The sequence below is a fragment of the Centroberyx affinis genome, unplaced genomic scaffold, assembly GCF_046629955.1.
Source record: "Centroberyx affinis isolate AG114_WGS23_722 - 3 ecotype Tasmania unplaced genomic scaffold, CSIRO-AGI_Caff_v1 ptg000582l_1, whole genome shotgun sequence".
Taxonomy (NCBI): domain Eukaryota; kingdom Metazoa; phylum Chordata; class Actinopteri; order Beryciformes; family Berycidae; genus Centroberyx; species Centroberyx affinis.
The window spans coordinates 755,196-783,102 of NW_027279222.1; the positions used below are offsets into that span (position 1 = coordinate 755,196).

At 45.8% G+C, this 27,907-nt stretch overlaps 1 protein-coding gene across 2 annotated transcripts in view; it reads right to left on the reverse strand.

Annotated features, from left to right (window-relative positions):
• Nucleotides 1-1,484: 1,484 nt before the first annotated feature.
• zbtb46 (zinc finger and BTB domain containing 46) overlaps nucleotides 1,485-27,907 on the reverse strand; it is a 58,177-nt gene continuing 31,754 nt past the window's right edge. The window contains exons 4-9 of one of the 2 annotated variants that reach the window (XM_071518465.1): nucleotides 18,150-18,431; nucleotides 12,864-13,189; nucleotides 11,140-11,182; nucleotides 10,865-10,990; nucleotides 6,936-7,111; nucleotides 1,485-6,232 (exon numbers count right to left, since the gene is read on the reverse strand). In XM_071518465.1, the coding sequence (XP_071374566.1) occupies nucleotides 5,789-6,232; nucleotides 6,936-7,111; nucleotides 10,865-10,990; nucleotides 11,140-11,182; nucleotides 12,864-13,189; nucleotides 18,150-18,431 (1,397 nt within the window). In that variant the 3' untranslated portion in view covers nucleotides 1,485-5,788. The remainder of the gene's footprint in view (nucleotides 6,233-6,935; nucleotides 7,112-10,864; nucleotides 10,991-11,139; nucleotides 11,183-12,863; nucleotides 13,190-18,149; nucleotides 18,432-27,907) is intronic. The other variant, XM_071518466.1, reaches the window with a different exon arrangement.

Here is a 27,907-nt window from a genome sequence, read left to right on the forward strand (position 1 = left end):
GCTTTAAAATGGAACAAGAACTAACTTGAGCTTTTGGTGACATCTGGGCTACTCGCTCACACTGTTGCTGTTCGTCTGTCTTTCTCCCTGCCAAATAGTAATTTTTTCCGAATATGTGTGGTTATTGTTGTTGTCGTGGATGTTGTTTGTGGTTGTGGTGTTAAGTTGTTGTTAGGCAGGATCACCTTCGACCTTTGGTCTTGATGAAATGTTCAACCTTGTGGGAATCTTTATCCTGCCCCACACATTCCAACAGACAGCATGCCTTGGTGTCTTCCAGTTGTTTCTTAGATAGACATATCCTTCCCGTTTCATTTTCACTACAGTGATTCTTCCGTGATGACCTTGTCCTTTCCATTTCCTTTTCTTGCGCTATCCAGCTTTACTGTGGTCCCACCCAAGCCTTTACCCAGTATATTAAGCTAACTAAACCCTTGAAATGTGCATCATAAAAAGCCTTCGTTTTTCCAAATATGTCAAAATTTATGTTGTTGCTTTTGAATGTCAATTTTCGTTGTGTGTAACCCAGCAGCAGCAAAGCCAATGGATCTCCTTCCAAATCAAATGTAATGCATTGCAATGGCAGCTCCATTCAATTCTCTGCTTCTTCTACTGTGCTCTTATTTTTTGTCTTGTCAACCTTTACCCTCTGTCTGTCAGTTCTCTTTTTTTGGATGACCATTTTTTTCTCCTGTTGTGTCTTTACTGAGCCTTACAGTGGCTGGTGTGAAAACTGACCTTTTTGTTGCTTTATTTTTTTGTTTTTGTTTTCTCATTGATTGATTGATTGATTGATGTCTGGTTCATTTTAAAGGTTGTTTTGCATGTCTAGCATCGCTCATGTTTTTTTTTCCTTATTTTGTTAGGAGATACAACACTGAAGGGTTTTATGTGTTAGATTTCCCCTTACAGTAACTGATGATCGAAGGCTGATTTAGTTAGTTTACCTCCAAACGTCAAAGATGCTCACAGCGCTTCTTTAAATGTTTGAAGGGGAACGTGACGTCAGCCTGAGGTCATCACTGGAGGGCAAGATTTCTCCTGTGTGTGGGCTCCGGCTCCGGCCATCATCAGCAGTCCCACGCACAGCGAGGAAGCACTTTCTGAGGAGTGGTGCACTCAAGGATTATTTGTGTGAATGTCAAGCCTATGACTAGTGCTTGAGAAGATGGATGACCATGTATGATGCTGATAATGTGATCCATGTGATGTAATGTGACGGAAAGAAAATAAACCTGAACGGAAGAAGTCTGCAGTCGGGCTCTTTATTCACCTTTAACGAGTAGATTGATAGAGGCTTAAAAATGTGTTCATGCAAGCCTCAGACTTCCATGATGATTAGTCTTTAAAAAAACAATGTGACAAAAAAGTCCTATGGATTGTTGCTATTTCTATGCTGATATATGCAATTTAAAGCATTTGAACAGCAAAATAGACTGCACATAATATGTCTGGATCTGTGTATGCATGTTTCAAATTTTGAAGAAGCTTTGGTACAAAATTTAAATGCATTTCATAATTCCAAACATTTTGATCTACTGTGCCACCTTCACTCTTGAGGAGTTTGGATAAACAAGGTTCAAGTGTAGCAACAGACTGCATCCATCAGTTCCTCTTTGTCTGGTTTCCTTTACTGTTGTGTCTATTCTGCCCCCTTGTGGACGCCCTATAGTTCTGACAATACCAGCGCCACCAATCTTCAGAGAGGAATGAATAATTACATGAAAACAAAATGCAAAGCACACATTGGTTACTTCTTTACAGCAGCAATTTCAAAATTTATTGAGACTGATTGGTTTTTGCAAATAATAGTCAAGCTAATTCTTCCACTAAACATGAAGTTAGAAAGAGGCTTGGACGACCTGTGGGCCCGCCCCAACATCAAAACAGGAGGCTCATGGTTGACTGTAAAAATGTTTTGTGATCAGTACTACCAACCGAAAATATCTGCACAAGAGCACTTAATCTGCCCAGAACAAAACAGGTGTAAAAACAGGACAGGTTTTTTTGATTATTTAACACATTTTGTTACAAACACAGGTTTATGATAATCATCAATATAAAGTCAGTATCATATTGAACAATATTATTCCCAACGAAAAATAAACAAACCTCAAGCTTCAAGTGCGACCCTTTACAAATGAAAGACACCCTCTGAAACTTGAGAGAGAAAATAAATAATATAATAGTAATATAAATTCATATATATGAAGGTATACACACATCACTCTTAGTAGAAGAACAGAATCTAAAATAAAAAGAGCCAATTTTGAAATATAGTATAATATAGATATACCCATATCTATGGCTTCATGATTTGCACATGTGAATCAAGCTATACAGGCTAAATCAGGATTGCAATTTTTTACACGTCTAAGAATACCCATATTCATCTGCAATAGAGCAAACAGTTCCAGTTTTGCATCATGTGGAATGAGACAGTTGTGTGCAGATGCCGAAGACGCCGCTTTGGTATGACAAAATGAACACAGGCATGCAGTTAAGACCACAGAATCAGGGCACAAAAGGTCATCAACACACGGTGGGAAAGAGAACCTAGACAGTCATCTGATTTGTCTCTCCGAAGAACATTTTGAGTCTTTCCTCCAACATTTTTGCACCTATATATCTGATCAGTCACATCTTAATAATCTCTATCCATCAACACAAATACTCAGTTATTTCTGGAGACACACGCACTCTCGCAAGCACACAGGTGAAATGTCATTGAGGCACATATTGAGGGGTTGATGGCGGACGTTTCCTGAAGTACAACCCAGTATGAGGAAGAAGACGTACAGTACAGGCCGTGAGAAGAGCACAGGGCTGGGGACTCATACATACATCCAGACGTCTCCCAGTGGCCACGACAGCACCACAGGACAGAGATTTGTCACTGATCATGGACTCCTTCCAAACCCACCATTAACATTCATAAGATCCTACCCATTGTCTTTCTTCGTTTTTTTTTCTTTTTCTCCATTAAAAAAAAAAAGAATTAGAAATATTTGATAAATGGGTCAAAGAAAAACACAATAAATAATACAACTTAAATAAAGATAGATGCCAGACACGAAGAAAGCATCACAAATCACATTGTATTGAGAGTTGCTCAGTGGGGGTTGATGGGAAGTGCAGTCCACGGCGCCTATAGCAGAGGCCTAATGTTTGCAACCAGCACTGGCAACAAAATGTTTCCCAGAGTTTCTACTGCGGCTCGCACCTTCCCTTTATTTAAATGTACTGGAGTCGAGCGAGTGAAACACCGGCAGATAGAAATACAGTATATAGATCCCACACCACTCTCTACCATCTGAGATAGGGAATAGTGCATCGTCTGCACGCCGCATTTCTACTTGACTGCGTTTCATGCAAGGCGTTACACAGTAGAACCCTCTGTGGCAGGGAGTCTCCAAAAAAAAAAAAGCGCTGGGTTTTAAGATGCAATCTTCATAAACTAGCTGGTCCTTTCACACAGCCCTTCATATACACAATAATACCATAACATGTGCACTTTTCAAACTGTGACAAATAGTGACAGGTTCAAAATAAAAACAACCCAACAACAAAACTATTAACCACAATAATAAATCCAAAAGCACCTGCACACACACACACACACTGTGAAACAAAAGCACTTTATGTATACAAGGTACTAGATTGTTTTTGGTTTGATATTAATCAATTAGTGTACATTAGTGATGCAAAAGCGTGTGCTGAATATATGTTTCAATCAATATCTAACAGAGAAGTTTGACAGTGAATTTGTTTTCCCTTGGTAAAAAAGCAAATACGACAGAAAAAGCATAAAACTGGCACAATAAAAGGTTGATAAAAGCCCCATGGCTTGCTGTCCACAACAAGGCAAAGTATAAAAGCTCTTTCTTCTTATACAAGATATAAAATATCAAAAAAGAACACACAATAAAGCTTAGCATCCAGCACTTAATAATAATTAATAATAGTAACATCAACAACAATAATCATAGTTCTGATAATCATAATAATAAGACATGTCATCTGCCTCACTTGAATTGTCAAATATCTTGCCAAAATCATGGAAATAATCTTAAGAAATCAATATAGACTTTAACACTCATTTGACACTGGACATTCATCCATTCTTGCATACAAACACCCATCCTGTTCCACCCAACACAGACAGAGGAGGGAATGACTTCTCAAAATCAGGAATCCACAACGCTGTTTTTCAATAAATAGCTGTTAAACAAAACAAATTAATATTACACTCTCTACTAATATCAAACTCAGGATGGAGTTTCAAGCAAACTTTCCTCTTCTTTGTAATCTTACAAAATCGGATAAAATGTCACCAAAAGAAAGATAAAACCGTGGTCCAATAAAATGGAAAGATTCTGCATATTCCATATTCAGAAATTGTAATTATATGACTGACCAAAAATGCAAAACTGCTTTAAAAGAAAGGCGGCTCCTCCTTAGCTTTGAGAGGCTTGGCTCTCGGATCCTATCATCACAAGCTCCAGTGTGAGAGAAACAGAAAGAGAGAGCGAGAGACAGAGAAGCGCAGTGAGAGAGACAGAAAAAGAGTTAAAAGTGTAGGTCATGTGGATCCGTTGTGTGCTTGTGTTGATTTGCAAACAGGGAAGTAGAGTGAAGTCGATGTCTTCTGTGTAATTAGAGAATGTGGAGGTTCCTGCATAGGACTCAAAAACTCTTACATATAAATCTCTCACTTTCTCTCTCTCTCTCACACACGCACACAGTCCATTCCTCTTTCAAATCCCACTTTTTTCCAAAAATCGTATGTACATCCGTCAAATCTCCAGTATTTGTTGGAACAGGTCAATAGAAATTGTGTGGTAAACTTAGGTGAAAGATTAAGGACCCCACTGAAAGGCATAGGCTATATAAACAGCAAACTGCACAAAGATTCAGTGATATCTATATCGTGATAACAGTCAAGAGGACATAAAGTATATCCTTAAAGGTAGGTGCGGTCACCGAGTTGTTTAGTTAAGTAAAGATCAGATCAAAAATGTAAACCATGGGTTCGGGGCTTTGACAGGAGTCAGTTGTCGTTAAAGTGCAAGTCTGTGGCAGTTGGACTCTGCATCAACAATGTGCCATCGGGCTGCCCAGTCCTCTGACACATGCAGCTTTGCAATAGATAAAGACTGTCCCTTAACTCGTATAGAGATACCGTCCCCAGAAACGTTGGGGCCGGATGGCACCAAGACACCCCCTCCTGGCCATTTCCCTACACTGTCAATGATGCTTGGTTTCCATGGCGATTGTGACGGCAAACATACAAAGTTGCAGTCTAGCATTGGCCAGGTCCTTGGCAGCGTCCCCGTTGATTCCTGTTGTGACAGAGTATAAAACTACAGGACTCTGGCCTGAACCCTCAGGAAAAAAACAAAAACAAAAAAACAATCAAACACAAAAAACACTGCATCAGAAGTAAAGGAGGTAAGCAGAAAAAGCCTTTCGCTTGAGCCATCTCTCAACCACTCTCTCTCTACTATGGCAAGTCATGTGACCAGCTCAAGGTTGGTATGAGAATAGCCTAAGTGTTTGTCTGTGTGTGTATGTATACGTGAGTGTGTGAGTGTGTGTGTGCATATGAGCGTGTCACCCATAATGGTTTTAGATCATTGTCGCGCATCGCCCTACAGCGTTTCCATTCAGAGGAAGGCCTGCCCACGGTGGGACCAATGGGTAAAGAGAGCAGAGGATTCTGCCCAAGAGATCAACAAGAGATCCTCGGAGATCGGTCGACGAGCCACAGAGGAGAGCCCAGCAGATCCTAGGAGATCCAGGCGAAGTCCTTCTCGCTCCCGTTCTGCTGCTCGCCCTCCTGTGCCGAGGAGTCGCTCTCCTCCTTCTCATTGTCCAGCGCTGCGTCACCCTCGGCTATCATCCCTGAGTCCTTCCACTTGCCCCCCTCCTCCTCCCCCTCTCCCATCATCTCCCCATCCCCCTCGACCATCATCTCCTCCTCCCCCTCCCCGTCGCCGTCGCACTCCGCCTGGTCGTCATGGAAACGATGGTCGCCGGGGTACAGCTCTTCCTCCGGAGAGATGTCTCCGCCCACTTCCCCGTTGTGGTCCAGCAGCGCCGCCATGCCCCGGCCAGAACAGTCGGCACAGACGCCGTGGCGACGGGAGCCGTGTTTGATTCCCACGCTGGCTGCTGACATGAAGACTCGGCTGCATACTTTACACACGTACTTCTTGTCTTTGCTGTGGACCTGTTGGGTGGACACACATCATTCACAAATTTTACATTTACATTTTGGTTTGGGGCATCAGAGGGTACAGGCAGGGGCGGAGCTTGTCTTTCATGCATATGGGTGCAAGCTATAGAGGTGATCTCTGTCCAATCAGCCAGGTCATAAGTCTAAAAGGGCATCAGAATACTAAGATTGCAATTAAAATTCTAAATTCTAAAACTATTATGCTACAGAAAATACAGCACTTATTCCCAGTGAACTATCAAAACAACAACATGACTGTATTTATCTACCAATTCACATTAAGTCATGTTAAGTACCTCAATATCAAAGCAACAACATTGACATTTTCTTTCCAAATCTGCCCTATTGCACCAACCAAATTGATTCTTCTAGATTTCATCTTTGCTAATTTATCAATAACTGTGTTGATAAAGCTTATAGGAGTGAATTAGTGATGGAAAATAGTTGATGATAGTTCATATGCTTATTTTACTTAAGTAATTTATTACCAATATTACTACATTCCAAGGGATTTTCTACATTGTTGGCCATGGGTGCCAGGCACCCACGGCACCCATTCAAATTCCGCTTATGGGTAGAGGGAGCGGGGAGGAGCAGAGCAAGTGTTGAGCAGGACAACAGGGGCAAGTGAAGGGTGGTAACTGTCCTCAGTGTGGTTTACTGCACCCTACTGGTGACCAAACAGCTCTACACTCACCAGTGTGTGTCTCTTCATGTGCTCCCTTCTGGTGAACTTCTTGCCACAGATTTCACAGGGGTAGGGCCTCTCTCCGGTGTGAGAGCGCATGTGCCTCTTCAAGATGCACTGGTGCATGGCAGAGAAACTGCAGTAGGGGCACTTGAACTTTTTACGGATCACCGTGAAGTCATTCACTGTAGAGAGAGGGAGGGACGGAGGAGAAGAAAGAGAGGGAGAAAAAAAAAGATGGATTAGTGTTGAATGAAGCTCTTTTAAATAAACCCAGACGTTACTTTCCACTTATTACATTTAATTAACAGCATGGTCTAGAAATGTACTATCAATTCCCATGGCCACCTCGATGCCAGTCAAAGCTACAGTTGCCCTGGCAACAGCTCTTCCTCCATACCAAAGCAATAAAGGCGAAGGGATACTATAAACATCAACACAACAGTCACTCTGCTTTAGTCGCTCTAGAAGGTCTCTTCTATGGACAGCAAAAACACAGACAGAAAGACAAACACAGACAACGACGGACAGACTGAAGGTTGGGAAATATAATCACACATACAGAGAGGCTTCGGCAAAAAAATAAAAAAACTAATGCTAATACCATGTCCCAATCTTTTGCTGAGGGTTTGCTAAGCCAATTATCTCAAGGTCTAGACTTAAATGGCAGTTAAGCTAGGTGAAGGGCGTTCAAGTAAACAGATTGTGTGTGTGTGTGTGTGTGTGTGTGCGTTTCGCCAATGAGGAACTTTACAGTGAAGGCATAGGCCCATGAAAGATCAGGACTGGCTTTGTAATTTTACAAGCACAACACACACTGTACGCATCTACAGTACAAGAAAGGGGGGGTCAAACACACAGTTAAGGGCTGTAAGCGTTAAGTGATATGATATAATTACCTCAGTCTGCAAATAGACTTCTGCTGATTATAGACTAGACAGCGCATCAACAAAAGACATGCAAGTACACATGAACTGCACAAAAGGTTAATTTCAGCATATTTTTTCCAGATTGTTGAATACGGCAAGTTAAAATGAAAAGATAGAGAAAAGAATATTCCTGAGGTTGTGCGAATAAATGCAAGACACAGACAGATAGATAAAAGAGAAAAACTGCAGAAAAGTATTCACATTTTCCAGCACAATTTAATTATAGAATAAAAACTACAAGCAGGAGCTCATCATTTTTTAGAAAAGTACATATCTATGTACATGGGATTTTCAATGAGAAAATTCAGAGTCTAGAATGAATTTCCTTCACTATTTACAAGAAATAAGAATAAGAAATAAGCAAAAAACAAAACAAAAAGATCACAAAACAGCCTCACTTGCCATTTCATGACTATGGCTGACCCTAGTGAGTTCCTGGTTAGTTCCTGGCTTCATTATCGAAGTCTGCCTGTGTTTTTACCACATGCTAGGACAGAGCATGCTACCTGAGTAAAGGGATCCTATTCGAAAGGGTCTGACATTTGGGAGTTCCCTTTTATGCAGGCCAGTGTGGGGAAGTTCTGATTTTACACATACACATTACCCTTCTTTCACCACACCTGCTGTAATGGCCAAGGGGTTTTTGAAGGGGACCTATATGGGCCTCTTCTCTTTGGGTAGTATTCACAGTATGGGCATACACAATAAGACATAGAGCAGAAACCTAAGATGCCTAAGTGGGGGTAATAAACCTCTACTAACATCTTCTACTAACTTGGCTGCATCAAGAAAAAGTCTCAGTTTATCCTTTTGTGGGGGTTAAGGCCTGCTGTAAACACAGAGGGGAAAATGTTTGGCAGAAATTGCTATGAAATTACGTTATCAATGATTCTGCGTCGAATGATGCCAGTGTTCATGCTGATTGCAGCCCGTCTCTCGCTCTTCAACACCCTTCATCTAACTCAGTCTTCACCCTCTTTCCACTTCCCTCATTACCCTCCTGCATTTTCCCACTTGTCTCCCCTGATTCCCCCTCTTCTACCCCTCACTCTCTAATACAGCACTATCTGCCTGCGCTAGTGACATCACTAAGGTCATCTAGTTGAAAGGGCATCTGCCCTTGGTCCGCCCACTTCCTCTTTAGCTGAGGGGTCAGGGGTCAAGAGGGGCCGGAGCCGCGAAGAACCAATTACTGTCCGGCTTCAGCCGTGCTTAGCGACAAGAGGACCCGCAGATCTGGGGCAGGGAGATGGACCAAGGGAGAGAAAGGGACACCACCCAACCCCCATCCTGCTGCTTGTCTATTGTTTTAACTGGCTTTGTCTTGTTCAGCACATCCCCTCCATCTGCACTGATCTGATAGCATTGGCTGCAGGTAATGATGTCACACTGATGACTGAAGACAAGCTTCTACTTGTCCTGATCGAAGACTACATCAAGAGGTGGAGATATGTGACAGAATTCGTTTTTTTTTCTTTGCTCTTTGGGTTAAGGTTGAAAGAAAAGTAACACATGAATCTGTTATCTATTTAACTTCTTTATGCCTTTCAAATGTTATCCCTATGTTTGGGTTAAGGTGCACTGCTACTGGCAACAGACATAATCTGATTTGGGTATTTACTATGCTCTTACAGAGCGGCAGTGCAATGCTGCTGAGTTCCTGCAGGTGGTGCGGTTGTGTGGGCTGTGAGCCACAGTAAAGACTAGAAGATTTTAACTGCGTCTGAGTGCCTTTGTGCCCATAATGCAGGGTTGGACACAAAGATAAAGATCTCTCTGCCTAAAAAGGAGAGGAGAGTTTAGGCAGACTACTGACTGGCGACAGAGAGCCAGACAAGTGCTTGAGTTTGGGGAGGTTGAGACGCCCCTCTCCACACACAGCACCACCACGGACATAAATTCACCTGTCTACTGTAATCAGTGCTCACTAACAATATTCACAAATGTAAAAAATATAAACAGATATACACATATTTCAGATTCAGTCAAACCTTTCTTTAAACAGGTCAGTTTGCATAGCAATTGTGCATTGTTGACATCTAAGTTGTTTGCAAAAGGAAATGCATATAAAACATATGTAAAATCATCTTTGAAAAAAAATACTAATATTCACAAAAAATTCACAGGTTGTAAAAAATAGGTGCTCCTAGCTATTTATAATCACGTCGATGGGCATTTGATTTTAGAGGGGATTCTTCCCTTCTCAGTGCAATGAGACCACAGACTATATTGGCATGAGCATAGAATGTATTCATGTGTGCGGATACGATGCTCAGTGGATGGGTACGAACATACTGCGTGTGCAGGCCTACAGCCTTTACATCCAGTCTCAGTTTTCCACATTGATACTGTGATTATGATTTTCAACTTTCATCTCCTGGCGAAGCCCCCACAGTGGATCTGTAACCCCACCCTGAGGCATTTCCATCCCAAAGCTCCCTCCCAGCCCCACCACTGTTCCTGGCATGGCCCCCACCTGGCAGCACACCTTGACATGTGTTGCCAGGTTTTTCTGGGTGCTAAAAGCCTTGGCACAGGCAGGGCATGTGTGCCCTCTCTCTTTAGAGTGCACAGAGGACAGGTGCCTGTGCAGGTCCGTGCGGTCCCTGAAGTGTTTCAGGCAGTATACGCACTGCATCAGCTTCTTCTTGAAGTGGATGGTCTTCTCGTGTCGGTCCGCGTTGGACTTGAGGGTGAAGCTGGCGGGGCACTGGGAGCAGAGGTAGCGCGCCGGGGCCGGCTCTGCCACTGCGGGGCGGTACAGAGCCTGGTGGTGCAGGAGAGGCTGGGATTGGGGCTGGTGGCGGGGCTGGGCAGGTTGATAGTGCGGGCCCTGCATGCTAGGCCAGTCCAGGGACAAGGCCATGAGGGACAGGGCGTGGCGGTACTCATGCTCCCTGAGATGCTCCAGGCTGCTGAACAGCCGTTTGCACAGGGAGCAGGCTAACCCCTGTGTGGGCCAGGCACCGCGCTCTGGCAGGACTCTAACCCCTGATCCAGCCTCTCCACCCAGCACCTCCAGCCTTCTAGTCCCTCCACCAGCCACGGGCATGGAGGCAGGCCTGGCCAAGCCTCCAGCACAGCTCCCCTCAGCCATCTGATCCCTCTCCATAGGAGACTGGTCACCTTCCAAGGCTGAGAGAGCGAGAAGGAGAGTGAGAGTGTGAGTGAGAGTGAGAGAGTGAGAGGGAGAAAAAGAGAAAGATGAGGTAAAAGAGGAACTAACTCTTACGTTATGTAGATGTGAACATATCATATTTGAACTTTTCAGGCCTCGTCCATACCTGTGCTGTATGCTTCCATGTCCTCTGTATCTTTTTCATCCTCCTGAAAGCACAAGACATCCAGTTACATCACACACACCAATTTCTATAGTCTGTATGGAATATTGTCTGGGCATGCAGGAGACAGGCAGGTGAGAAAAGCTGTGAAGACAATTGTTTTCTCACATATATCGACAAGACAAAGAGAAACAAAGAAGTTAAACAGAAAAAAAGCAATGTATAAAGGGCAAAAAGAAGAGAAACAACAGGTCATAATGATTTAAAGTCGTACATAAACTGTTTCAGATGAACAAGTGAACACAGAGAAAGTCAGAAAGGCATGTAAATAGCTGACATTTCCTGCATGCTAGTGCTGTCCTAAGGGAGACAGAATGAGCAGTCAGTTTGATGCACTGGCAATATTATCTCCCTAATACTTATATACTCAACAACAGGTAGATGGGTGATGGCAGGGAGAAAGAGGGAGTATCAAATGTAAGCTGGTCTCTACGCTCTATGGTGAGAGACATGCACTTTTGTTTGTTCAACCCCACCCGCCCCCGTATCCCCTTGGGTGCGTGTATGAGTGTTAGCAAGGTGCACCAAAACCCCCCACCACTCTCTCTTTCCTCCCTTCCACATCCAATCTAAAGCTTACCCCTCCTCCCGCCTCCTCCATGTTCCTACCATTCCTTCACCCCCCTCTCCCTCTCCCTCTCCTACATCCCTACGCACCCCCTCCTCCTCTCTAAGAACAGAACACCATGCACTGGGCAAACAGATGGCTTGTCCACAGAGATAGGGAGGCTTGTTGGGAGGCAGGTCCACTGAAATCAAATGCTGCTCCTAAATGCTCTCTCACACATATACACACACAAGCACACGCACACACACACACACACACACACACACACACACACACACACACACACGAGGACAAGCATGCACTCACATCCACGCAATCATACACATACTCATACGGCCATTCTCACTCTCACACACACACACACACACACACACACACACACACACACACACATCCAATAGAACAAACAATTTCCTGGGCTGTGAGAGCAAACCTCTCATTGTCTACTAGTATTGATTCTATTCAGTCTCACCTCACTACCCCGCCTGTTATCTGCCATCTCTAAGCACATGCTACCATCGGGACTAGGAATGTCATCTCTAATATGACCACTATAAACTACATTACCGCTAATGCTGAGCAATGACTTGGGGCTTGAAGGTGAATTCGGGTCTAGCTATATTAAGGATTGCATGAAAAGGAGGAGACATAGTGAAGAATGGGAAATCTGAAAGAAAGAGAAAGATGCAAACAAAGCATACAGAAAAAAAAATCAACAAAAAAAAAGACAAACAAAAGAGAGCAGACAGCATTTCTTCTCCAGTGTAGCAGGAAATATGCCAGATTCCACACAGAGAATATGAGATACTGAGAGGGGTTGGGCGATGGTGTTCTTATGTGTATTGGAGAGGTTGGGTGGGGGGGGGGTAGATTTAGACTACAAACACCGGCCCCGCTGTCACCTGTCACTCTCCCTCTCCACCACCTCTCAACCCCCTCAGTGTGTGTGAAGAAACAGGGTGAAGCTGCCCCCCGGACACTGATCTCAGCTCAGCGTTACATGGATCAAACTCTTATCTGACTGAGGTAAAGCTGATGGAGGAGCGGTGCCCGGAGAACAGCCTCTGTCCCGGGGCTGAGCCAGGCTCTGCGTGCTTACCTCAGGCAAGGTGGAGGGCTCCGGGCCCCCGGGGGCCTCTTCCACTTCCATGTCCGGCCCTTCTGAGTGCAGCAGGGGGGCCCCAGCCCGCAGACCGGGGGCCTCCAGGGGCCGAGGCTCAGAGGGGCGCAGTGGCGTGGGTGGAGTGGGTGGGCAGTATGCTGATGTTGATGATGGTGGTAGTGGTGGTGATGGTGGAAGAAGAGGAGGAAGAAGAGGAGCAGCAGGAGGAGGAGGAGGAGAGGAGCCAGCCCCCTGTTTGTTATGAATAGTGGCCCCCGTGGCCCCTGGCCGGAGCGTGCTGCAGTAGTTGTTGGAGCGGAGCCCTGAGGAGCACAGGAAACGAGTCTCACCCACCCACTCACGTACAACTGCAACTCTGCTAGCAGCTGGCCACCAGCACACAACGGGAGAGAGTGGGCAGGGGGGCACACAGAGGCTGCCAGTGCTACACTACCAAACACTATGGAGAGGGGGAGGAAGAAAAACTCTGAAGTTTCACTTTCCACCAGCCGAGGGGAAAGGGTTAGGGCTTCTCTTCTCTCTTTCTCTCTCTTTTTCTTTCGCTCCTCTGCTCTCCTTCTCCTTCCACCCACATGCGTGCGCAGAGGATGGCCGTGTGCGTGTTTTGCGAGAGTGTGTATGTGCTGTGTGAGAGAGCAAAATGCATATAAGGAGAGGGCTTGAGGATCCTCTGTAGTGTGGAGGGAGATTGTTTTGGAGAGGAGCCATCTTGTAGCTGAAGTGAACACTTTCTCTACGCGCTGGGTAAAGGATGGCTATATCGACCAGATAAGATGTTTAGCAGCAACATGTAACAAGTTAAGGCACGGCGGATAAGGAATAATCTTCAAATTATTCATAGAGCCTTGAGCCCTCCGTCACTACAGCAATCGCAGAGAGGCTTGTTGAGCTGCATTAATAGTACATACAGTTAGGTGGTACCGAATGTGCATATCTTTTTCATATAGTGCATATTAATCAAAGTATAATGTATTGCAGATTATTCTGGATTGTGTGTGTGTGTGTGTGCGTGTGGGCAGTGTTTTCGGGGAATGTCTCCAGAGTTATGCAGTGGGTTAGCCATTCATCGCCCTCCTCTGCACAACGGACAGAATCACACAACCATGAGGCTCGGCCGTGGACGGATTCCTGGAATGTTCAACTACCGCGCCCGACACTCCCCACTCCCACTTACTGAGCACACACACACACACACACACACACAAAAACACTTAACTCCCCATTTCTTCCCCACCCCCGGCACTAACAGGAGGAACAACACTAAGGAGGAGGGAGAGATAGAGATAGAGAGGGAAGGGTTGGGCTACAGGTGAGAGGTACTGTAGCTCCGGAGCAGCCGATTAACAAATGGTGTTCTGGCAGCGGAGATGGGAGTTTCTGGGAAGAGGGCTATCATGGATTATCTATACAGACGGGGTTAAGCGGTCTTGGTTCGAGCCCCTCGAAGAATTCCAAAATCCGACTGTAGTTTTTGTAATATTGTCTCATTTAACTAGCTTTTGCCTGATATTGCAGTCTTGTCTGGCAAGCTGTAAACAGTATAAAAAACCTGCTACGAAGTGACAGGAGTAAAAAGATAAAGAGAGAAAGAAGAGATATAAAAGATATAATGTAGTTAAATTACAACATATGTAATGCATAAGAAATAACCAGCAAAAAATGACGACTGTGTTCTCCTTTGCACTTGGCTGAGGTCCTATTAGGTTTATAGCTTTAGGGGGGGCAATTAAGGTGACTGACCAATTGCTAATAGCTAATCAACTAAGACTTATTAAGTCTGATAGGGGAAGTAGCCAGATAGGACTGAGGATTGTCTATGAGGGTCAGGGCCAAAATATAGAAAGGCTTAAAGTTGCCCCAATGGACAGTTTTACTTTATCACTCCTATTACTGTACTGAGAAATATGACAAGAAGAAGCGGTCACTGTACACTGTACCTGCTTACTGTAGCTAAGACATTCTTAGAAGAGTGCCGACCCTTCCAGAAAGTCTGCAAATAGTGTGGATGAGGCGACCTTTAAAAAAAATCCCACCATTAGACTGAAAATGTAGTTTTCGTTGCCATTACTGAAATCTGCTTTTACATTAACCGATATGGTTTATCCTTTCCTCTTCTACATTTACAGGGGGGCGAAGGGTATAACATTGCTATGAAGCATCCAAATTGTAGTGCCAGAAATACCCTCAAGGCAAGTATTGTGACAAGATCGACAACATTATTGTCACAGTGATAAATAAAAATCAAACCTCCGGAGAGTCAATGTGGAGGCGTTGGGATATGGGATAAGTCAATTTCAAAAGTAGCCGTGAAGTGATGACTAGCCATTGGAGAGAAAGTTCAATAATGTCGGTATGATCCCTTTAGTTAATTGGATGTTCTTTACAGCCGGTAAGCGGTGGCAGTGTGGACAGGTGCACAGGGATGGTCCGGCAAAATCCATTGTCTGGCATTGATTGTCTGACGCACAGAGGGATAGCAGGGCCTAATCCCAATGATCTTAATTGGATTTAGTAGACTGATTGACATACGGAATCGTTCAACTGTATTTTGGCATTCCACATGCCAGGAGGATATTGTCCGTGACCCATGCAAAGGATAGCCACCTGGGTAGCCATGCATTTGGGTCACACCGTGCAGACATGCGTGGGCAATACAGTAACACATGCTGTACTTAAAAGGGTGGCGGTCAGTTCAGTTTGAATTCAGTCATTTTAAAATGTAAAGTGAAAAAGCTATTCATTGGTTAAACCATAGAGCATTTATTCTCAATTATTCCGTTCAAGGTAGGGTATATGAATTTTTGTAATAAAAATATGTTTAATTAAAAAGTCAATTATACAGAGAGAGAGAGAGAGAGAGAGAGAGTGAGAGAGGGAGAGAGTGAGAGAGGGAGATGGAGGCTCTATGTCAAGGCTCCATTCTGATATTCACTGGTCTTTCTTGAATTGGGCCAGGTGACCTTGGTCTACCTCCTCTCTGTATAGATCAATACTTTCCCAGGATTTTAAACCAACACACTTTGATGCTCCACAGCTGAAGTAAAAGAGGGGGAAAGAGACAGGAGTGAGACAAATAGGGAGGAACTGCGAGAGCCGGCCAGAAGAGGAGGGAGTAAGGCAGAGCGTGAGGGATGAGTGTTAAGGAGGGGTGAAGGAGAAATCGAGTGAGGGAGGGAGGGACGGTGTGAGGGGGAGTAAGGGTGGAACAGGAGGAAAGAAGGACAGGAAGGATGTTAAGGAGGGGTGAAGGAGAAGTAGGGAGGAGAACAGGAGGAGGGGAAAGAGGGGGACCGGAGGACTGGAGGGATGGATGGAGGGGCGGAGGGATGGAGCAGCGATCTGTCAAACAAGGCAGACTTGTCCTTCTCCGCCCAGTAATCTGAGGTACAGTGTTTGTTTATTTTCAGTCCTCATTTAGAGACAGGGAGAGACCCGGGGAGGGAAGGAGAGGGGGGGAGGGAGGGGGGGGTTGGCTGGCCATCCCGACAAGCCCATTTCTCTAACCCCATTGTGTAGGGAATTCAAAACTGGGTTTGGCAAACCAAAAACCTCCCCGAGGATTTCTTTGGTGACAACTGAAATACAGTTATAAGACTCATAAAACATTTTTTTTCCTTCCAGAGAGCAAATAATTAACATTCTCTAAATTCTTGAATTCGGCTTTTCATATAGTCAAGGCTGTGTGTGTGTGTGTGTGTGAGAGAGAGAGAGAGTGTGTGTGTGCAGAACAGCCTCTTGTTCCCTTCATTGCAGCTTGTGAGGCTGTCTGTCTGTGCTGTGACAGCGGCTGATTCTCCTCTTTAAGCCAACAGAAACATCTCAATCCCACACACTTAACACTTGCACAAAAGGGGTGATGTGATGTGCGTGTGTGTGTGTGTTTGTGAGTACGTGTTCAAGTGTGTGCGTGTGCGTGTGTGTGTGTGATTGTGAATGCGTTTTGGTCTATTCAATCTTGGCCCTGTCTAGTCTTTTGTAGGTGAGTGGGGCTAAACTCAAAAGGCATGACGAGGCTTGGAGTTGTACCCTTCCTTTGCTTTTCTTCCTCTCACAAAGACAGGCAGAACTCAGGACAAAAGATCCAATTACTAGCCAGTAAAAGCAAAGAAACACATACAACGTGAGGCACACACACAAATGTGCCCACGCGGACATGAACTCAAGCAAACGCGAACTCACACTCGCAGACACACACACAGAGATACACACATGTAGACACAAGTGACAGTGAAACACCCTCACTGAACGGCAAAAATACACACTGAGCACATTCCCTTGTTAACACGGGGACAAATTAAGCACAAATAAGCCTACTTTACGCAATTAAAAATCTGTTTGTTCTAAAATAACTAGGGGCAGTGAGAGGAACATTTAAGCTGATGATATAAAAGGGTTTGTCAAACAGATACTACTGATCTGCTACAACACACACACACACCGCACAACACAGAAAATAAATGGACGACACACATAAATACTAAAATACAGTTTACATGTAATCTTTACATCATCAAATCTGTCCATATTATATCTCTCATAACTGAAAAACTATACTTTGGGTTGATTTTTACTGCCTTGTTTGCAGGGGTTTCATTTCAGTGTTTTAGTTTTAAGAAATAAACTCCCATTCTGAAGGTGCATCCACTAGTATCAGAGAATTGTGCTGAAAAAATCGAGGAGACTAAACGCTTCGAATAAGTAAATATTTTTTGAACACCTGTTGCAGTGAAGTCGCTTTTTATGCTGCTGTGAGAATGCAGCCGCAGACCCGCTGATGCACACACACAGAAACTCTCATATAAAACCATACAAATATTTTCTCACAACAGCGAGAGCGATCCCAGCAAAATGTTCTCTCACTGAGTCACCGCTGACTAGTCATCATTGGCATCACCACACAAACCCGTTACACACTCAAGTGGCAACACACACACACACACACACACACACACACACACACACACACACATACACACACACACACACATGCACGCACACAAAAAGAGTCATACAAATACATTGGCTGATGAGGGCAAATTCTCTGCAGCGGAGGCCACTCATGTCAACAGCAGTCAAGTCTGTATGTTTTGTGTCTCACAGATGACCAAATTGAGCAGGTACTCAAAAATACAATAGTAGATTTTAAGCAATTTGTGTGTATCTGAGTTGTAGGTTATAATGAGGTGTGTGGTTGCGTGTGGTTGTGTGTGCGTGTGTGTATAACGATGTGTGTGAGCGGGGTGTTAGTAAACAGTGACTTACGAGACAGGGAGTGTCCTCCTTTGGGCAGGTACTCGTACAGCAGGGGGTTATCATCTCCCATCATCTCAGCCCGCAATGACAGCAGGCTGTTCTTACTCATCAGCGCCGCCTTCAGATTGGCTACCGACGCCGTCGTCCCGCCCCCGGCCCCTCCCCCGGCCTCCTCCGATTCGTTGGGGCCCAGGAAGCCGGTCTCCGCGGCCAGAGCCTCCTCCTGCTTGAGGAAGAAGTCGAGGCGCTCTCCGCGGCTGTCTGAGCTGTTGGGCTCGGTCACGTCTGCCCCTGAGACAGAGAAAAAAGCAACAGAAGCAGGGTGAGGCTCTCCTGTCCTTCCACAACCATCACTGACTGACATTATAATGGTTTAGTACAGACAACACGACCTAAGGCAGGGAAATTCAAGGAGGTGGCAGGGGACAACGATTTGAAATGATTCAGCGCTGTTTTAACTTCAGTTGAAGCATTACAAGCTCCTCTGTGGGTTGAGAAAAAATTCTAGCAGCGTCGGGCTTATGAAATCCTTTCAAAACCACCCTGGATAAACTCAAAAAGGCATGGTAGTCAAGCTAAAAACAAGGCTGTTCCTCATCATTCCTGAAAAGCTGACATTTTGGACACTCAAGGTTTTCACCCATCAGCGACGACAGCGTAGTTTGAGTGTAAAAAGACCATATTAAAGCTATTCTTTCAACCCTCTCAGCCGAGTCATCATTTCAAACCCCGTGTTTTCGGTATCGTCTACCGACGCGTCACTGTTCTGATTCATCTCTCTCTCTCCTCGACTCCCTAACATACCTCATCATCACCAGTCAACAAAATACAGGGAGATCAGAGAGTGAGAGAGAGAGAGAAAAGCAGACACAGACATAGAGTGTGTGTGTGTGTGTGTGTGCGCGTGTGCGTGAGTGTGTGTTTAGCCGTCAGTGTCATTGAAAGCCGAGTGTGTAGAAAAGCTGTCAGCAGTAGACATGTCGCTGGAGGTTCCACTGTAGATCTACAAGACTGTCAGACCACACTGCTGACGACAGCTCCGCTCACCACTCTCTCACACACACACACACACACACACACACACACACACACACACACAGACACAAACAGACACGGCTAAAGACACACACAGACACGCATACGCAAACATGCACACACACTTTCATTGCCTCCTAATTGACATTTAACTGATGACAGGTTGCTTTCCCTAACAAAGACCCAGACAAAAATACATACAAAAACACATCAGCGGCTTAGAGTCTTTGAAAGAATGGCGCGTCTCTCTCCACCGCTTACACCTAAAACAAACACACACACACATACACACACACACACACACACATAGAGTCCAGGGAGCTAATGGAGACGTACTAGTCGCCATAAGGGGGGGTGTGGGCATAATTATGTGTGATTGTTCAGGACAGAAACCTTCTGACATCTTAATATATAAGCCTACTATTCAACAAAGCCCAATGTCAGCTGAAATCACACTATGATCCAAAAGCTAATAAGGAATAAACAAAGAGAGAGAGGGGGGGAGGGGGGGGGGAGAAAATAGAAATGGGGGAGAAAGCAAAGGAGAGAGAGGAGGGGGCGCAAATAAAAAAAAAATAAAAAAAAGAGTGGAGGAGAGAGAACAAAACAGCCCTATTGTCCATTGTAACTACAGTCAGGTAGCGCTAAGTGTTTCCTCTGGACTGTCTGTACAGCCCAGTGCTCGTCTGCTGCAGGGAGTCAAGGTGACAGAGAAAGTAGTTTGCCTCTACGTCTGGAATACCGATGGGTATCCAGCCACTTCACAGCCCGCCGGGTCAACGTTGACCACACACACACACACACACACACACACACACACACAGGCATGCACGCACCACTGTCAATCATTTGTCACACACTGTACAGGGAAATGTATGTGATCGGATGGACGGAAAGGTAAACACACTTGCACATAACGCACGTGTGAATCTAAAAGGTGTAGAAATGTGAGTGAGATGTGTGGGAATGAGGGACGAGGCGCGACAGATAAGACTGACATGTATACGGTATAATCAGCAGGCATCAAACTAGTAGCAGATGCCGAGAAAGATAGTAAAAAAAAAAAAAAAGAGGAGAAAAACAAGAGAGGAGAGGAGAAATGAAGAAAGAGGGAGAGGAGGAGTAGAGAGAGAGAGAGGAAGGAAAGAGGGAGGGAGAGTAAAAAAGAGAGAGAGAGAGAGCGGGGGTGTTGAGCTGTGGAGGAAGCAGAGAAGATACACACAAAACACACACGCGTGCATCCACATACACCCCCTCACACACACACACGCACACGCACACGCACACACACACACACACACACACAAAGTTAATTAAGGAGGGGGTGTAGGGGTTGGCGCAGGGGGCACGAGGTGCAGGAATTCATTAGAGCTCTGCCCCCTCCTTCAGTGGGCAGCCCAGCAGCCACAGGAGTCAATCAATAACATAGATCTGCTGTTGGCCAACAACAAACACACACACACACACACATAGACACACACACGCACGCACACATACATGGAGAAGGAGAGGCAGACAAATGGAGGGGAGAGGAAGAGAAGGAGAGAGAGAAAAGAGGCTCACCTCTGACCCCCATCTCCCTCCACTCATCTGTTCATTGGACGAGAGAATGACCCCTGACCTGTTTTCCCAGCATCCCCTGGCCGCTGGTGTCCACAGATGGAACATGTCCGCCCTCCTCACAGTCGTACAGTAACAATGCTTCAGTCACACACTACAGGCGGCTCAATTAATAGGCAGAGTTATGGAGAAGAATCGCTTTGTGAATTCCCTGTCTGGTTCAGTCAAAATCTAAATCGTCTTATCTTCTATACTGTAGTAAAACGCATGAAATTAATATCTTTGATCTACACGCCGGCGAGTGACGCAATCTATCCCACTGACACACTCTGTCACGCAGCGTACAGTATCCTGCTTTTTGATGATTTATCCTCATTACCGAGACTAAGCGTGAGATATTAGAAATTACCATTCAGCTGACCACAAACAGGCTTCCGTACCAAATAATCGGAATATACTACATAATCCCTCTTCACTTATGTAAGCTTTATCGGCCCGCTTAGACGGCGTGTTACTTAAACCTCATCCTGTTCCGACAGATAAAATCATTTACCCACACCAGAAACAGTCAAACCTAATCCCATGCACGCAGCTTATGGATTTCATCATACTTCTGCCGGGTTTTGCAGGGGATATGTTGACACACACATTGTAGCCCCTTTTCAAAGGCAATAGGTTTATCTGCAGTTTTAAAGACAGAGCGGGGTTACATCATTCCTTTGTGCGCATACGCTGAGTGTTAACGTGTGTCATGAGACAACATGAATTTAAATGGCACATGATACGCCTTTGAACTGCGCGGCCAGATACCATACGGTGCAACATGCATAAGGAAAACAATGGCGTTTTCCTGATCCTTTTTTTTTTTTTTTGCCTTTCTTCTGCTTTCAGAGTGCAGTGGTCTCTGTACAGTGAACGGAATTTTCATTTTTCCCTTCATAAAAGAGTCCGAATAATTTAGATTTCTGCTTTCTGAAGAGATCCTCCGTTTAATTTGGTTGCCATGGTAGCCGGGCACCCTTGGCTTCAACATTTATGCTAAATAAAACCCCCTTTTAAAAGGAGAGACAAATATGTGGAAATGGTGGGTCTCTTTGTTCGTGTGTGTGTGTGTGTGTGTGTGTGTGTGTGTGTGTGTGTGTGTATGTGTGTGCGTGTGCGTGTGTGTGTGTGTGCGTGTGTGCGTGCGCGTGCGTGTGAGTCCGTGCGATGATACAAGCTGTGTGGGGGCTCGGGTGGGAAAAAGCAAAGGCAGAATAAGACTTGCCTTGGAACAAAAGATGTGTGTATTGAACTGTACTTCAAATGTGTTGTGAGGGATACTGCATTTATCATCCATTGAGAGAGTTATGGCTAATGGATAGAAGATACAGTTTTATGTGCTGTGGTTGGAGGCAGCACTGTAGATCTGAGTGGAGTGTGTGTGTGTGTGTTTTACGAGGGAGTCGTGTTATTAGAGAGTGTGCTTTACTGCAGCAAAGAGGAGGAGAGAAGAGAGAGAGAAGGCCTGAAAAGGGAGGGAGGGTCAGCTGACCTAGTTTGACCTCTGACCTTCTGTTCTGACGGTGCTCAGGGAGTGTGTGTGTCTATGTGTGTGTGTGTGTGTGTCACAACAAATGCCCCCTTTCCCTCCAAATGAAACCAAACACTCTTTTGTGTGAGGGAGTTTCAGGGTGTCTACTTTCCAAACATATCAGGTTATCGATGGATAAAGCAAAAGGGGAAGACACATAAAGACACACACACTGAAACACATCAGATCACACACACACACACACACACACAAATGACCCGGCTCAAGAGGGACGCGTCGCTTTAACACCTCTCGTCAAACACGCATATCAACACACATACCGCACCATCATATCGGCAAAGACAGTAGCCAAATACAATGGAGAGAAAAAGTCCAGAGTGGTTAAGCAACGAGTTACTGAGGCTTGTCGACCACAAGAGAGCTGTCAGAGAAGAAAGTGGGGCTGTGTGCATGTTTGAGTATGGGAGTGCAAACAAAGGAGAAAGACTCTCTCGCTGTGTATCTTTGTGTCTATGTGTATGTGTGTGTGAGAGAGAGAGAACATGGAGAGAGAGAGAGAGAGAGAGAGAGAGGGAGAAAGAAGCCTTGCCCCAAGTCAGCCTGGTTAATGGCTAGGCCAGCCCGAGGTTGAAAAGGACAAGGCATTACAAGAGCCGTGTTGTCACAAGGCTGTGTTCACTGCGTTGTGTGCTCAACATTACAGCTACACGCTTCGAAAACAGGCTGCACTCCCTGAGAAATGTGGGCTACACAGCGCAACACCTTCGCCAACAGCTCCATACATTGTATGTGTGATTAGTGTGTGTTTGTCCTCGAGTGGACAAAGAGGGAGGGAAGGTGGAACTTGCTTCCTCAGCATGCCAGAGTTTGAGAGGGTAAAAAGTAATTTCAGCCGAGAAGGGGGAGTGAGGCACTAAAACAGCTCAAGAATTCAGAGGCAATTTAAAAAGCAGTGTGGGAGAGGGGAATGAAAAAAATGCTGGGTTAAAAAGGAGGGAGGATGGAAAGTAAAAGAGGTTGTTATTCTCTCTCTCTCTCTCTCTCTCTCTCTCTCGCTCTCTCTCGCTCTCTCTCATCCTCTCCCTCACTTGCTCTCTTGCTCTTTCCCTTTCTCTCTCTCTCTGTTGTTTTTAGGGACTAGCCGGGCCACAACCTCCAGGAGAGATAGGGAAGGGTGGGTGGTGGTGGTGGTGGAGGGGGGTGGGGGGGTGGGGGGTTGGATAGGGAGGGCAGGCATAAATCAAACAGAGCCTGAAGGCTGGAGAGGAGGGAGGGACAGAGGGAAGAGAGGAGTAAAGGACAGGGAGAGAGGAAGAGAGAGAGAGAGGGAGAGAGAGAGAGAGAGAGAGAGATGATGGTGGTGATGGTGGTACTGCTGGGGGCTCAGAGAGAGAGAGAGAGAGAGTGTGGGTGGAGGGGAGGAGAGGAGGGCAGCGATTGTGAGCGCGGTGGGGTGAGAGGTGGAGGGTGGGGTGACGGAGTGTGGGTGGGTGGGTGAGTGAAGGGGGAGTATGGAAAGGTGAGGGGGAGGTTACAGAGTGGGAGGGTGGGTGGGTGGGTGGGTGGACCGGTGGGGGTGAGTGAGCGAGTGAGCGAGCAAGTGAATGAGTGAACGGAGAGAGGGAGGGAAAGAGGGTGAGTGCGTGGGGGATGGAGGATTGCAGGGCTCAAGGTAATCTGGGGAGTTAATGCAGCTTAGAGGGACTGAGAGGAGTGGGAGGGAGGTAGAGAGAGAGAGGGAGAGAGGGAGGGAGGGGGGAGGGAGAGAGGGGTAGTGATGGCAGAGGGAGAGAGAGAGAATATAAAAATAATAGGGTCAGCAGGGAGAGAGAGAGAGAGAGAGAGAGAGAGAGAGAGAGAGAGAGAGAGAGAGGAATAAATGAAGATGTATCAGAAACAAAAGCCAAAGCAACTGAGGAGAGAGAGAGGGGGAGAGAGAGAGAACAGAGAGTGTAAAAGCTGGAGAGATAGCAGAGTGGAGAGAGAGAGAGAGAGAGAGAGAGAGCGGAGCAGAGTGAGTGTGTGAGATAAAGAGTGGGCTAATGAAAGGTAGGGTGAGGCTGAGCGAGTCGGCGGGTAGGAGGGAAGTCGAGAGAGAGAGAGCGAGAGAGAGAGAGAGAGCGGGGGAGAGGTCTGCATGGGGAAAGAATGCTGGGTGGGGAAGGAAGGCAGACACGCAGGGCTTTGTGCTAAAAGCAGAGAGAGAGAGAGAGAGAGAGAGAGAGAGAGAGAGAGAGAGGTTGTGCCTTGGCTCCACATTGGTTATGCTCAAGGGAGGAACTGGTGAACGGGCATCAGCCCAAAGCCCAGTCCAGTCCGGTCCAGGGTATCTGAAGGGTAAGGAGAGAGAGAAGTTGAGAGGGGGAATAGTGGAAAGAAGAGGAGGGAAAAGACAAAGAATGGGGGGGGGGTATGATGTACAGAGCCCATAGGGTTATGAACCTGGTTATAAACACCATATGGTCCAACACACACACACACACACACATACACACTGACCAGCTCGCAAGCTCGGGGCAACTCCCCGGCCTGTACGACTGAAGACCTTTTTTCTGCAACCAATTTAAGAAACAAAATAAAGAAACCAAGCAGGCAAAACCAGCCTATATCTGACTGAGCATAGCTGGTTAAAGTTCTGAAACTATAAATGGGCAGTATAAGAAAAAAGACAATAGGAAATTAATTGTTTTAGACAGTAAAAGTCCAACTGTTCAGTAAAGCAGATACAATGTGGAAAAAAACCCATGTTTTGCATATTGTACTACTAACCCTGCATGAATTTAAGAGTGGACATGCAGCGCAAAGAAACCTGTCACTGCACAGTGAAAAAAGAATACCAGTAATAACTGCATTTTAAGGATATTTTAATACTTAAATGTAGATTAAGACTTTTTCAGACTTTTCAAGGACCTGCGGATACGTCAAGGTCCCCAGTGGGGGACACACAATGTCTGAAGACATATACTGTAATCAAACACTATAGTCACAACAGGCACAACGGAGAGCAGACGCACAGTACAAGAGGTTCCTCCCCAAACAGTCAATGTCACTGCGCTCCCATCCACAGAGGGACTCTCTACAGTCCGGGAAAAGGGGGGTTTGGGGGGGGGGGGGGGGGGGGGGGGGCTATATAGAGAGCATTAGTGTATTGTCAGGCTGACCGGTGACCAGAGAGGCTATTGCCCCTCTCCCCTCTCTCTACTCATCTCTCTCATCTCATAACATTAAGACTGTGTCTCTCTGTGCCTGTATCCTTGGCAACCTGCCTCCAACAATGGAGAGAACTCTGGCCTCAGCATGGGAGGAGTACAGTGCCACGGAGAGGAAAAGCAAGGGAGAGAGAGAGACTCAGAGAGAGAGAGAGGGGGAGAGAGAGAGATGGAAAACTGGCAGAGAGGCTGGGCAGAAAAGGGAGAGTGAAGGAACGAGCGAGAGTGCTTGTTGTGTGCACACGTGCGGGTCAAACGGAGGGAACAAAGGGTTAAGCAGAGGAAGGAAGTGGAGACAGATGAGATGCGGATGAGGGAGCCCAACCTGTCCGAGCTGCGAGGCTTAGCGTTAGTGGATCAGTGGAGATCTGTGTCACTCTTGAGGTGATAAAAGCTGGATGGATCTAAAGAGCGAGCGGGACGGATCTGGATCTTGGACCTCGCCCAACCCGATGATCCAGTCAGCAGTCCAAAGCCTATCAGCGTCCTACCTGCTTGATGCACACCGAAATAGAAGATGGCCTCGTTTCACGCAGCTCTAATTCCATCATCAGAGTTTCGGAGGAACATTCTGGCGCCCGCAGCAAATACGCCGCTGATTACGCACGCTGACCATGTAACTCCAATTTCATTTTTCCACTTGAATTAAAAGTTTACGCAGCCCTCTATGTGTTCAATAAGTTTCGTGACCTCAGGAATCATGAACACCTTTTACATCATTTGCAAAAATGCAAGGGTGTTAATCTGAAAACAAGGACTCACTTCTTAGGCACCAGAATGTTTAAAGTTTGAAGATACAAGGTTTCCATTCATCAGCAGTGATATCTCTCTGCAATCCCAAAAGCAGAAAAGAATCAAATGTACTGCAGATGTAAAAGTTTGTACTGCACAAGAAAATGAACTGGGACTCACTGCAAAACAAAATTGCGAGAGACAAAATTGCCAGGGAGTGATAGCTTTGTAGAATATGAATAGAGTACGAAAGGTAAAAACATTAGAAATTGCGCTGTGTGGATAGAGTGAAGAGGAGAGAGAGAGAGAGAGAGAGAGAGAGACAGAGGGACAAGTGGAGAGAGGAACTGTTCCTGTGTTCATTTTCTCTGCCCCCACCCCCGCTGAAGGAGTGCAGCCGAGCTGAGCCGACTAGAGCCATTGAGATTAATTGCTTATGATCAAATCAGCAGAAGCTGTGCAAATTAAAGAGCCCCCACCCCACCCCCCACCATCTCCCCTCACCCGTCACCCCCCCCACCCCCCACCCCCCGACTCCAGACCCAGTGGACAGTGTGTGTGACGAGCCCCGGCGCTTATTCAAGGCTACAAACGTGTCATTTCCTCTTTCCCCGGAGAGGAACGGAGAGCTCAGAGAGGGCTCGAAATGGAGCGAGGGGTCGGTCAAATGGTACGGGTGCACACACACACACACACACACACACACACGCATGCACACACACTCACACATGCACACACACTCACACATGCACGCACACACACACTACACACAGGGAGACTTAGTGCCCTAAGCAGAACCAGAGTTCAGACTGACATCTCGCCCCCGTTCCCTCTACTGCTCCTCTCCCTCCTTTTCTCTCTCTCTGCCTCTCTCTATCTCTCTCTTTCTCTCGCTCTCTCTCTCTCATTAAGAGGCCATTAGAGAGAAGGACAGCGTGAGACCGCACGACCCCATCCTAACCCCTGTAACACACCCGTGAGAGGATGGGAGGGAGGGAGGGAGGGACAGAGAGAAAGGGGCAAAAGATATACAGCAGGGAGAGTGAGATAGGGAAATGGGAGGGAGAGGGAAAAAGGGGAAAAGAATATGAGGCAAAGATAAGAGGGTGAAAGGGAGAGATGGGGTAACCGAAAGGAAAAAAGGGGAAAGGTTGAGGGAGGGTGTATGTAAGAGTCCGGGAAGAAAGAACAATAAGCAAAAGGGTGAAAAGTGAGGGAGATAAAATAAAAAAGAAAGTGGAAAAAGAGAAAGTAAGGGATAGAAGTAGGGGGGATAGATGAACAGCGGGATAAAGAACCAGTCTCATGTTCGGTCTTTAAATCTTATTTTTCTCAAAATTCTGCCAGTGGGGTGAGGTAAATTCCACTTGTTACCAACACAGTTTCACTTGTTTCAGATATTTTCGAAACAAGAGTCAATGTCTTGAAACGAGGCAGAATAAGGCAGAAAATGACACGAGATACAAGAATTTTTTTTTTGGGGGGGGGTTTGGGGGGGGAGAAAAAGTGAAGTGAAGTTATCTCACCGCACTGGCAGATTTTAAGACTCAATACTAGATTAAAAGACTTGTTTGCAGTGTGCAGACTGGAAGAGGAGGAGAGAGGGCCACAACATGGCAGATAGAGGAGGTATGCATGAGTCAGAATGGAAGAGAGAGGTAGAGAGGCGTGTGATAAGTACGCTGTGACTTTAGGAG